Genomic DNA, 11,172 nt, shown 5'->3' on the forward strand with positions numbered 1-11,172 from the left:
TGTGGAAGTGCTGGGCAACACACATTCCAGTGGTCAGTACAGTCAAAAGACAGCTGGCTAAGGAAAAGCACAGCAGGCCAGTAATTTTACTTTGAAGACTTTTATTTCTCTTGTAGTGCTTCTATTTATTTCCAGAAGCCTGAAATAAACCATTCACCCACAGGACCCACTGCTGTTCCTAATGTAAGCTAGACTGCAGCCTCAGCCAGTCTACAGCTTGCGATCTACAGCTTCCTCACAAGGGGAGGAGGAGGGCCAGGCGCCAACCTCCTCTCTTTGGCGACCAATGACAGAACCCAAGGGAATGGCAGGAAGATGTGCCAGAGGAGGTTTAGTTTGGACATTAGGGAAAGGTTCTTCACCCAGAGGGTGGTGGAGCACTGGAACAGGGTCTCCAGGGAGGTGTCGTGGTGCCAAGCCTGACGGTGTTCAATAAGAGACTGGACAAGGCCCTCAGGCACATGGTATGAACTGTGGGGTTGTCATATGCAGGGACAGGAGTTGGACTCGATGATCCTTGTGGGTCCATTTCAACTCAGGATGTTCTATGATTCTATGCCTAAGCCAGCCAAGGCAGTGATTCCATCCATCTGTCTGTCCTTTTTTTTGATATGCAGAACAGTGTGCCTGACCCTTCAGGAGTAAGGGGATGCTCATGTACATAGCTGACATGCTTTTGAGCATCTCTAGGTATGTATTATTTTGGTTTGCCCTACAGTTAGTAAGCTTTCGAACCAGGGACTGGGAAGAGCAACCACTCCTGCAACAAATGGACATAGACTTCTACCAAAACCACAGAAGATTTGCCAGTTTCAACCATTGCTGCTTCCCACAGCATCCCATAGCTGTCCTGTGTTATGGGGCAGCCCCAGCTGCAGTGCCAACCAAATCGAGGGAGCTTCTTTGATGAGGAATTGGGTTCAATATTACCCTTCTCATGTCAGAGCCCTGAGGCAGACAGACACCCCAGAGGGATCATCCCCATCTTCATCTACAGAAAATCCCAACTTTTCATTCAGGTATGAGCTGCAATTTGTCCTAGGCTGGGCTGTTCTTGTACAGGGCTGGGCAGAGTTTTCCCCTTCCTCTTCACACACTTACTTGGGTATCTGCCTCCACTCTTCGGGTGGGGTTGGGTTGTTGCTGGGTGGGGTGGGGCAGATCAAATCAGATCAGATCAGATGATCCTACTTGTGGTGCTAAGGCTGAGGACCTGAAGGAGGAAGCTGTTGGTATTCCTGTAGTAGGGTGACTGGAGAGATTGAGGGAGAAGCCCTGATGGGAATTTTTCCAGCAAGGTGAGGTGATAGTTGTGGTTATCTGGGCCACTGACTTGGTTTTAAGGGGAAGAGCAGAGCCAGGGTTCACTTGAGGGACCTCTGGGGAAGATGTTGTGGCAACCACCTCACTGACAGTCAAGGAAGCTGTACCTAGAGTCTGCCTGGAAGCTTGTGGTTATGTAGAGGGATGAATGCTTTGCTGTCCCTGTCTTTAATCGTGCCCTCAAGGAAGGATGGACTTCATGATCTCGCTGCAGGTGCTTTTCATGGGAATACTAAGATCTGCCTAGTCCAGCCCAGGATGGAGGTACAGAGTGCCAAGGATGGAGAGGAGGTAAGAATGATTTTTGAAGAGCAATGTTTCATTCTAACAGTCTGAGAGAGCAGTGCTGTTGGCTGACATATCTTGTGGTCAGACCCTAGCCCCTGGAAGGTGCCTCTAGAGGGGCTAGAGGAGTGTTGAGGGAGCTCTTTGTGCTTTATGGCCATATGACTAAGTGTAAACAGCACCTTCCAGGGAACTGCTACTCCTCTGGGCAGAGGTTCAGGTCTGAGCCTGCTGCCATGGCCCAGGGACTGTGGGGAGAAAAAGCAAAATGGGGCTGGTAGAGAAATTTTAATTTCCTGATGCTTGACTGGATGCTGAGACAATTAATGTGGCTCTGGAAAATAATCTGATCATGTGGTCCTCACTGAAAGACCTGCCTGAAAATCTTACCCTTGTACACTGAGTACCTGTATGCAAAGCTTTACTCTGTTATATTTCCATGAATCCAGAAGTTTAATGCTGCTAGTGTTTACTGCATTATATTCAAAATCTGCATAAAAAATTGGCAAAACCTGTAATTATTCAGATATTATGGTAGTGAAGCAAGGATTTAGCAGCTCAGAAGTAATTACTTTTTCTCTGTCATATATGCTTATTCTCTATTGTATTCTATACTATTTCTATATTTAGCCGGTGTTGGTTCAATGTAAAGAGACCTTTTCTCCAAGCTGCTTGTATGCTTGTACCAACATAAATTGCTAAAAACAAAAACAAAATCTAGCCCAATCTAGCTCAAGAAAAACCAGGATACATAGACATGTCTAGTGCTTGTGGCTTCAGAGTGAGTCACCATGACCAACATACTTAAGTGTGGGTACTGCTTTGGCACAAAACTTTTGTCATCATTTAACAGGGCAGGAAGAATAACACTGATCTTGCGTGTTCCTCTTGGCAAACAGAGTTGTTCATCTCAGTTAGAATCAGAGTTACTTTACTGAGAACACTGTTAGAAGGTGAAGCCACAGCCTGAAATGTGTTTGTGGTCAGGCAAGGACTTCTGTATACATCTATTTTTGGCTTACATGTCTTCTCCCTTGTGTATCTGAGTCACCCATTCCTTCATGGTATATGTGTAGAGCTGAAGAGGCAGCAAAATAACGATTCTCTCCTGTCATTAACAGGACAAATTACTAACATAACTCTTTTTGAAAGCTTCTGTTCAGAGGTGGCCCTTACACTCTCCTCTAACTTTACGGCTGCCGAGCACATTGGTATCTCATCCTCACAACTTGTGTGAGGTCTCAAATAAACTACTCTTAAACAGACATGAAAGTAAAGCCTCACTGGCTGCTCCACAGATCTGAATAGCACTTAATCAAAGATTAAATAGGTCTACTTTTGTGCAGGTTTAGCCTCTCTGAGAAACTCCCTTCCTGAGGAAGAGAAGAACAAAGCAGTAATCCTTGATCCTGAAAGATTACTAGGAAAATGCACGTCTGAATGACAAAGTGATGGTTTAGTTTCAAAGAATGCTACAAAGGAGAGAGTGCTAATAACACCTCATTTCCCAAGAAATTGACAGCTAGTCAGAAAGGCAAAAGAAAACAGATGAGAAGATGACTGCTTTGAAACCCCTCTGAACTTTTCTGTAGAAATGTCACTCCTGAAAAATTTTAACTGGATCTGATCAGAATGCAATTTAATGAAACAGTGCTTGGTTTTCTTTGAAAGAAGTTCTAACAACCTTCAATTTATGTTTATGCAAAGCTGAAAAATTTTGAGAAGTCCAAAGCAAATTTAAAATGAAATAGCTATTCAAAGTGCCCTTGTTCTAGTTTTGATGGTCTTTTCTACCAATGTATTATTTTGTTTTTATTAAAGTCAAGGCACTGAGATGTTTATATTCCCTGCATTTTCTGAACTCTCCTTCTTTGGTAAGGGCCTTGCAGTCAGCAAGAATAACATTTCACTCACCTGTGGATCTCCTTTTGTTCAGGAGTGACTGGCAGAGAATGACAAGTGTAAAAAGGAGGACGCTGATGATCCCTATTGAACACACAAAGACTGCATACACGTACAGGTCTGAAAGCCAAGCACAGGTGATGGTCAGTGTTGCAGCTGCATATTTAGTGCTTACAGGATAGAAAAAAATTATGTCTACAAGATCTAAACAGAATATCGCCCAACAGACTTAGGGTAACAGTTTGGAAGTGATTTAACCTTTTTGAAACTTCCATACAGTATCCTGCTCAGTTTTAAAACTGGCTGAAGTCTCTATGAATGCAAATAGGTGTAGTTAAGGGGCTTTCCTTTCACAGGGGAGGAGATGGCTTCTTTGGGGTTTTTTTCTCCTTTCTTTTTTATTTTTTGTAGTGGGACCATCAAAAAATAAAAGAACTTCAGTTGGAAGTACATCAAACAAATGTACTGGTTTAAAAAAAAAATAAAAGGTGGTGGAAGGAGTACTGAGTAGCTGAGGAAGAAGAAAGTCTGATTGCTGCTTCTGGTGGTAGCACTGGCTTGAGATTTTTGGATATTTCTTTTATTATTTGTCAATCTACTGTCTCAGTCTCCATTTACAGCTTTTATTCAGGTGCTGTAACACATTCCCACTGCAGCTGACAGGAGCTGTATCATGGCAGATCAAGATGGACTATTTTGTTCAGAAGAAGAAGAAAATTTAGTGACATTTCTGCCTTTACTAGAACTTTAAATAGGATACTTTAGGGATGCTCTACCCATTAATATCTTGAAGTGTCCTTAGGGAGGTATATTGACTTATTTCCTGCTTCACATAGAGGAAACTAAGCCTTAGAGGTCAAGTGTTCTTGTAGAAAATAACGTTGCTGGAACTAGACCCCTTGACCTGCAATTCTGTGGTTTGTTTCCTTTACACAGTACAACAATAGTTTGTAAATTGTGGTTTCAACTGTAAGTGTCCCCACAGAATCAAGGCCAGCCTGCAAGGGAGCACTGATGCCTGGCACGCAGCACAGCAGGGTGGCTACAAATTCCCTACTAGTGCTTCTCTGATGCTTTGGATTGAGGTAGGAGGAGGTAATCCCAACTGCCTGCAAATTCTGGATTTCAGTCTCCTAGAACAGTTTTTCACTAACCCACGTAGAAGATGCTGCTTGCCTTGAAACTCAAGGGATCTTTAGGCTGTTCTTGCAGTACAGAGCACATCTGGTGAGCAACTTCTAAGGCTACTTGGAGTGCAGAGTGCTTGGTACCTCTTCAGGCACAGTCAGCACTTTCCTGGATAAGGGGGTTATTTGCATTGCATGATTAGCCAAGCATAGTTTATTTTCCCATTGACCATAACAAACATATGGGAACACAAAAATGGGTATTTTCTTCAGTACTCCTTGTACTCTGTGGGATGGTTTCTCAGGCAAGTCACGAGTTTGCACAGGAACTAGTAAAACTGGACCTGACTGGAGTACTTTAGTTGCATACTTCGGTTCAGTGCTACAGTACATCTTGTATGCAACCAGTAGCAGTTAGATTATGTATCTTTACCTTCAAAAAACTTCCAGGCTTCATTTTTTTTCTTGAAAGTAGGATCACCAGAAGATTTTGATGAAATCACTGAAGAAAAAATAAAAGACATAACAAAAATTGAATATGTGGCATAAAATGCTGGGACTTCTTGAAGTAAATGTAGTTCTGCCTTAGACTTCAGTGCACAGATATCCTGCCTTATCTCACAGGATAATTACCTTTCAATGAAACACTTCAGTTATAAAACAGCATTATAAAAATACCTTCCAGCAAATCACATCTGGCTTGGCACCTCTCACAAGCACTGTATGGCTTGTGAGATTGCCTTCCTGTTGTCACCTTATTCTGGGAAGATGCAATGTGTGGTTTTTCAATTGAAAGTTAAATGCAGTGAAGTACAATGAGAGGATAGAAATGCACTTTAGAAGAGCTTAGGCCTTAGAATAGAATGGCCATGTGCTTGTACGGTCTGTAGTAGCATTGTGGGGATTGTCTGATTATCGCAGGGAAAAAGCTGGTACTAATGCTGTGTGTAGCTGGTCTTACTCTGACTCTGTGTCCACAATTACCAGGAACTCATACCTCTAGCATTGCCATTAGTGTTCCTGTCTCGTAGACTTCTTGAAGCATGTTCAAATGCTTTAGAAAGTGCATATCTGAGCTGGGAAGCAGAATGCATCTACTTACTCTAAGTATCACAGAATCATAGAACGGTTTGGGTTGTAAAGGATCTTAAAGATCATCTGGTTCCAACCCCCCTCCCACAGGCATGGACACCTTTCACTAAACCAGGTTGCTCAAGGCCCCATCCAACCTGGCCTTGAACACTTCCAGGGATGGGGCATCCACAGCTTCTCTGGGCAGCCTGTTCCAGTGCCTCACCACCCTTATGGTGAAGAATTTCTTCCTTATATTTAAACTAAACCTACTTTCTTTCAGTCTAAAGCCATTACCCCTTGTCTTATCACTACATGCCCTTTTAAAAAGTCCCTCTCCATCTTTCTTATAGATCTCCTCTAGGTACTGAAAGGCCACAATAAGGTCTTCCTGGAGCCTTCTCCAGGCTGAAAAATCCCATCTCTCAGCCTGTTTTCATAGGAGAGGTTCTCCAGCCCTCTGATCATCTTTGTGTCCCTTCTCTGGACTCACAGGTCCATGTATTTCTTATGTTGTGGGCCCCAGAGCTGCACACAATACTGCAGGTGGGGTCTCACCAGAGCAGAGGGGCAGAATCACCTCCCTTGAGTTGCTGGCCATGCTCCTTTTGATGCAGCCCAGGTTACGGTTGGCTTCCTGGGCTGCAAGCACACATTGCTAGCTCATGTTAAGCTTCTCATCAACCAGCATCCCCACGTCCTTCTCCTCAGGGCTTCTCTCAGTCCATTCTCCACCCAGCCTGTATTTGTGCTGTCTTAGGTGTAGGAACAGAGTAGTCTGAACATCCTAATTAATGCAAACTGCTCTGCTACCTCTGTATCAGTGGCCATAGACTGTTGAGTGTAGAATAGCTTAAATTCTCAGCTAAAGCAATTCCCCTGCCTATGGGTGGGGTTTTTTGTTGCTTGTTTGTTTGTTCCCCGAGAAGGAAAACTGCATGGCCATAAGTTGTACCAGCTCCCTGTTATATCTCAGAAAAAGTGCTGACTGAATGATTGTTCTGAATCATATAGGAGGGAAAATAGTTGCAGGTTTTTCACAGAACTGTACTCTCTGTGTCAGGAAGAGGAGCAGTCTACAAAGCTCTGGGCAAATGGGTGAATGTAAATGTCACAACAGCTGTACAGCCTAGTACTAGAATCCAAATGCTCTGACTGCTGGATCACTGGTCAAAACCCTCTCTGCTTTCCTCAGTGAGATTATTCATGCATGCTGACATTTTTCTATGACATCAGATTAGATGATCTCACTTATGATAATCCATGATTATTTTTTTTTCTTCTGCTAACAATCATTGCAATGGATTAGGAGTCCAATGTCCCCCAGATTGACAATGAGGTCTGAATCTCCTCCTTATTGGAAAGATAATTAGTTACAGAGTGTCCTACAGGGAGGTGAGGTGTAAGGCTAACTCAGTGGATATGAAACTTCTTTCAGGACTGATGAAATCTTCTGTTTAGTTGTGATGGGAAGCTCATATTTATTATTTTAAAAAAACCCTACTCATTTGTTACATGAAAAGACCACATGTGAATTTTTGGCAAGTATTTTGGAATACCTTCCCTGAAAAAAAAAAAAAAAGCTTTTGTTCATTTGGGGGTGGGGGGGTGATCTTGCATTCCTGTATCTTGCAACATTTTTACCATTAGAAAATGTCACATGTGACTAAGATTTAATAGAGCTCAGATTGTGTTCTATGGGAAACTCTGACATATACATTTCCTAAGAAGACAGACTATTGTGACCATCTCACTTGTTTGTCCATGTCTCTAGGATTATAATTGGGCCACCTAATTTTGTTTGTCCTCCTACATGTAGTCCATTCTCTTGGATTGTAAACCATTTGAAACTCCTATTGCTCTTCCAAAGAGATGTGCGGTACCTTGCATAGGAGGTTTGAGGGCTTACCCAACTGTAAATGGTGGTTTGGAAGTGCTGCATGTTGTTCAGAGACCATTCACTATTTTGAGTTTTCTGATAGGAAGGCAGAGGGAGAACCATCTTTCTGATTTCCTTTCGCCCCACTCCAAAAAAACTGTTTTCTGGTGTATTCTATACTATAATGGTGATCACTAACTTGATTTTGTGCTAACAGTGACCACAGAAGCCCAGGAAAAGAACAGATGCATTTGATAAAAACATGGGGGAAGAGGAAAAGGTTCATCTTAACTTAGAAGGAAGATGTTGCATGACTAGAGGAGGAGACATTTCTTGGCAATATCAGGGCAAGGCTTTCCCTTGTTGTTACTACCCAGATTTAATAGCAGCCTTTTCATAAATCCTATTTGATATATTGTATTCACTACCTCTAAAGGGACAAAGTGCAACTGTTCAAATTTCAGCTGGGCCTTCTGAAAACACTACAAAGTTGCTGTAGTTGATGTGTAAGTCCATGAATGGAAGACCATAAGGACTACATCCCCATCAGATTGGGCTCCCCTTCTGAAGAAATGTATTCTGTCCCAAAAGGAGAAGCCAGATATGTAGCTAAACTTTAAACTACCTTAATTGCACATTAAGGAACTGTAGCCTGTAACTCAATTGTTCTTCCAGAACTCCAGTATGTGTATCTGTATAAATTTGCATTGCAAGAAAATGCATTTGCAACTTCTTAATGGCCTACATAAATTCACACCTGCAAATTTGCCAGCAAATAACAAAATCTGCATATAAGTTAATAGCAGCAGATTCTACAGACCCACCTGTCATCTGATAAGGTTTTTTGCTTTGAATAGTGCTATTCTTGGTGGCTAACAAAGGCTATGTACTGAACTGCCCCAGGTTTTTTCTACTTCAAAAGAAAGTCAGATTTTGAAGAAGCACCATGACCATTTTCCCTCTGGAAACTCATCCTATACAGTGACCTCTTCTTCCTGTGTAAATAAGAGACCTAAAGGCTATTTCTGCATCTACTTGATGTGCAAAGTTGCACGAATTTGCCTGGTACTTTATCATAAAGACACTATTTTGAATTTAGGCGTAACTGCAGACACATTAGCTGGAACAAAATGTTAGACAAGATAGCAACTGTGACTTGTTTCAATACTGTTACCTTATTTGACAAAGCACAGGCAGTACAGTTTAAATATCCAAATGCTTCAGGCAATTTGTATTGTTTCTTTTGTTGTGTCCTAGATCTAACTGCAATATAAGTAAATCCCTTTGCAATAAAAAATGTAGCTGATCATAATATAAAATACAAAATGTGCTTGGAAAAAAATTTCCTTGAAAAGTCCAAGTGTTACCATTGGGGAAATCGGAGACTTTATCACCACTTTGAAAAGAGTTGCCATCCCTCCCATGTGTAGTAAGTCTTGTAAACTTGCAGTGCAATAACTGAATGTTAGCTACAGCAGTCCTTTGTTTCCTGTAAAGAGTCTTTTAGCAGTAAAAGTTGCTATGGCGTTTAAAGATATGTCATTTTTCAGATGTCTTTTAGTATCTTTACTCTGGATTTAGAATTGGAATAAATGCTCTTATGAGGGGGCCACAATGGGGGTGGCTGCCTCGCATCCTGCAGAGCGTATTGTTGGTGTGGTCAGTCTCAGGGTGGGCCTGCCTTCCTCCCTGGCCTCAGGTTTCCTCTTCTGCTTCAGGTTATGTTTGAAGCAGAGAGAAGAGACACAGCTGACCAGACAGTGTGAGAAAGATGAACTCATGAGTCTCAAATCCCTACAATGATTCTGTGTTCATAAATCATACTAAATATTGGGGAGAAAAATAGTGTTTAAAGGCTGGACTGAAAAGTTGCAGTTTTCCTTCTTGGCAGTAACTAAATAGATCTGAACCCCACACTTTAGCTAGGAAGAGCAATGGCATGTTTCTGTGTTATAATTAGCAATAGCTTGAGCAGCTATGAAGGATGCAGAGTGGCTTCTTTTTGTGAGAAAGAGTATGACAGGCAGTCTAACAATATTTTATTTTGTTTTTTCTTCTGCTGCCATTTACCTGGAATGTGTCATTCCCTTTCCAAGCACTTCTGACAAATCCCTGTGTTTCACTGTGGGCATTTAAGAAATTCCGTTATTCAGTGAATGAGAAAACACTCTATAAACAGCTGACCTGCCCTATGAAATGAAAATTCTCCATTCGATTTTCTTCCTCCTTATTTTTTTTTTTTTTCTTCCACAAGCATGCTGCTTGTTCTGCACTCCTTGGGTACATCTATTGGTCTATTTTGCAAGTCCTTCATGGAAGAAACATATTACTTGTTATCCATTCTGTCTTCCAGTGTACTACTCTTGGAGACAGCTATCAGGTCTGGTGCAAAGGATCTGGGGAGAAGGGTCAGAATAGTGTAAGCCCACAGCTGTAACAGCACTCTCCTCCTTCACTGCTTCTCTCTGTCTCTTGACACCAGACCTGGCCTTCTATAACTCCCTTCCCTCAAGTTATCCTCAGAAATTCTTCTCTAGGAGACTCTGTGATTGTATGGTAGCCTCCTAGCTGGGCTTGTAGGCCTGCAAGACACCCGTTTGAGTTCTTTTCGAGTAATAACAGAGAGTAATGACACCTGGTAGTTACTCTCAGCCTCTCCTCCTCTTCTCTCCTGGCACAACATTTGAACCACTTGTTCTCTGTAGGTTGACATGAGAGCCTTGGCTTTCCCTCCCCACAGAGGGAAATTAGGGTGGGAGATTAGGGTTGTTGGGATGCTCAGTCCTCCTTCTTGACAGAGACTGAATCTCTCCTTTCAGCTGAATCTAGAGGGGTGAAGGAGGAAGAGATAGGAAGAGGAGGAGGAGAGCCAGTTCCTAGCCAAGCACAGGAACAGCAGGGAAAAACGACTGCTGAGCATGAAGCAACCTAATGCTTGAAGTCTGTAGGACTAAATCATGTATGCAATAAAGTTTCATTTCGTAACCCTGTGTGGTTACAAGGCTAACCACTGTGTCTTGGCTCCAGCTACTCAACATGGGGTCAGTGCTTGTAAAACTTAATGCCCTTCAGAGATTAAGATGGTTGAGTTCAGGAGATGGGATCTAGTGGTTTTACTCCTCCCTTTTTAAAAAACAAAGGAGTGAAAATGGCAACAAAAATCAAACGAGAAACTGTTCTTTGAGCTGTGAAACTGATGTATTCTGTGTTCCACACCTAAATGGCTCCCCTGTCCACAACAACCTTAGGACTGGACTCCTTCCTCTGTGGTATGTCCAGGAGCCCCAGCTATTAACTGTGATGTGGAAGGTTACTGGGCACATAGCAGCTCAAGAACAACAATTAACTTTTTTGTTCTTATAACTTTCCTTCAAGGAGGAAGTTCTCTCCCTACCCCCAGCCAATTTCACATTACTTGTACATTAATCTCTTTAAGACTATTATCTCATTAAAATCAGCCCATGGGTTCAAAAGGGTGCAGACTAGTTAATAGTATAATCATGTAGGCTTTTGTTTCCTTTAAGATATAAGATTATGGATTACAGATGATATTTGGTTGCAGATTTACATTTCTGACCCATGGTG

The 11,172-nt window shown here is 42.1% G+C and overlaps 1 protein-coding gene across 10 annotated transcripts in view; it reads right to left on the reverse strand.

Annotated features, from left to right (window-relative positions):
- The window catches only part of VSTM4 (V-set and transmembrane domain containing 4), an 87,054-nt gene that overhangs the window by 67,992 nt on the left and 7,890 nt on the right, over positions 1-11,172 (reverse strand). For 8 of the 10 annotated variants that reach the window (XR_010473504.1, XR_010473503.1, XM_065067385.1 and 5 more), the window contains exons 3-4: positions 5,071-5,139; positions 3,523-3,630 (exon numbers count right to left, since the gene is read on the reverse strand). Coding sequence is in view for 8 of the 10 variants with exons in the window: in XM_065067385.1 (XP_064923457.1) it covers positions 3,523-3,630; positions 5,071-5,139 (177 nt within the window). In the remaining 2 variants the exon portion in view is untranslated. The remainder of the gene's footprint in view (positions 1-3,522; positions 3,631-5,070; positions 5,140-11,172) is intronic. The other 2 variants (XM_021285244.2, XM_065067388.1) reach the window with 1 other exon arrangement.

The sequence above is a fragment of the Columba livia genome, chromosome 6, assembly GCF_036013475.1.
Source record: "Columba livia isolate bColLiv1 breed racing homer chromosome 6, bColLiv1.pat.W.v2, whole genome shotgun sequence".
NCBI classification, from domain to species: Eukaryota; Metazoa; Chordata; class Aves; order Columbiformes; family Columbidae; genus Columba; species Columba livia.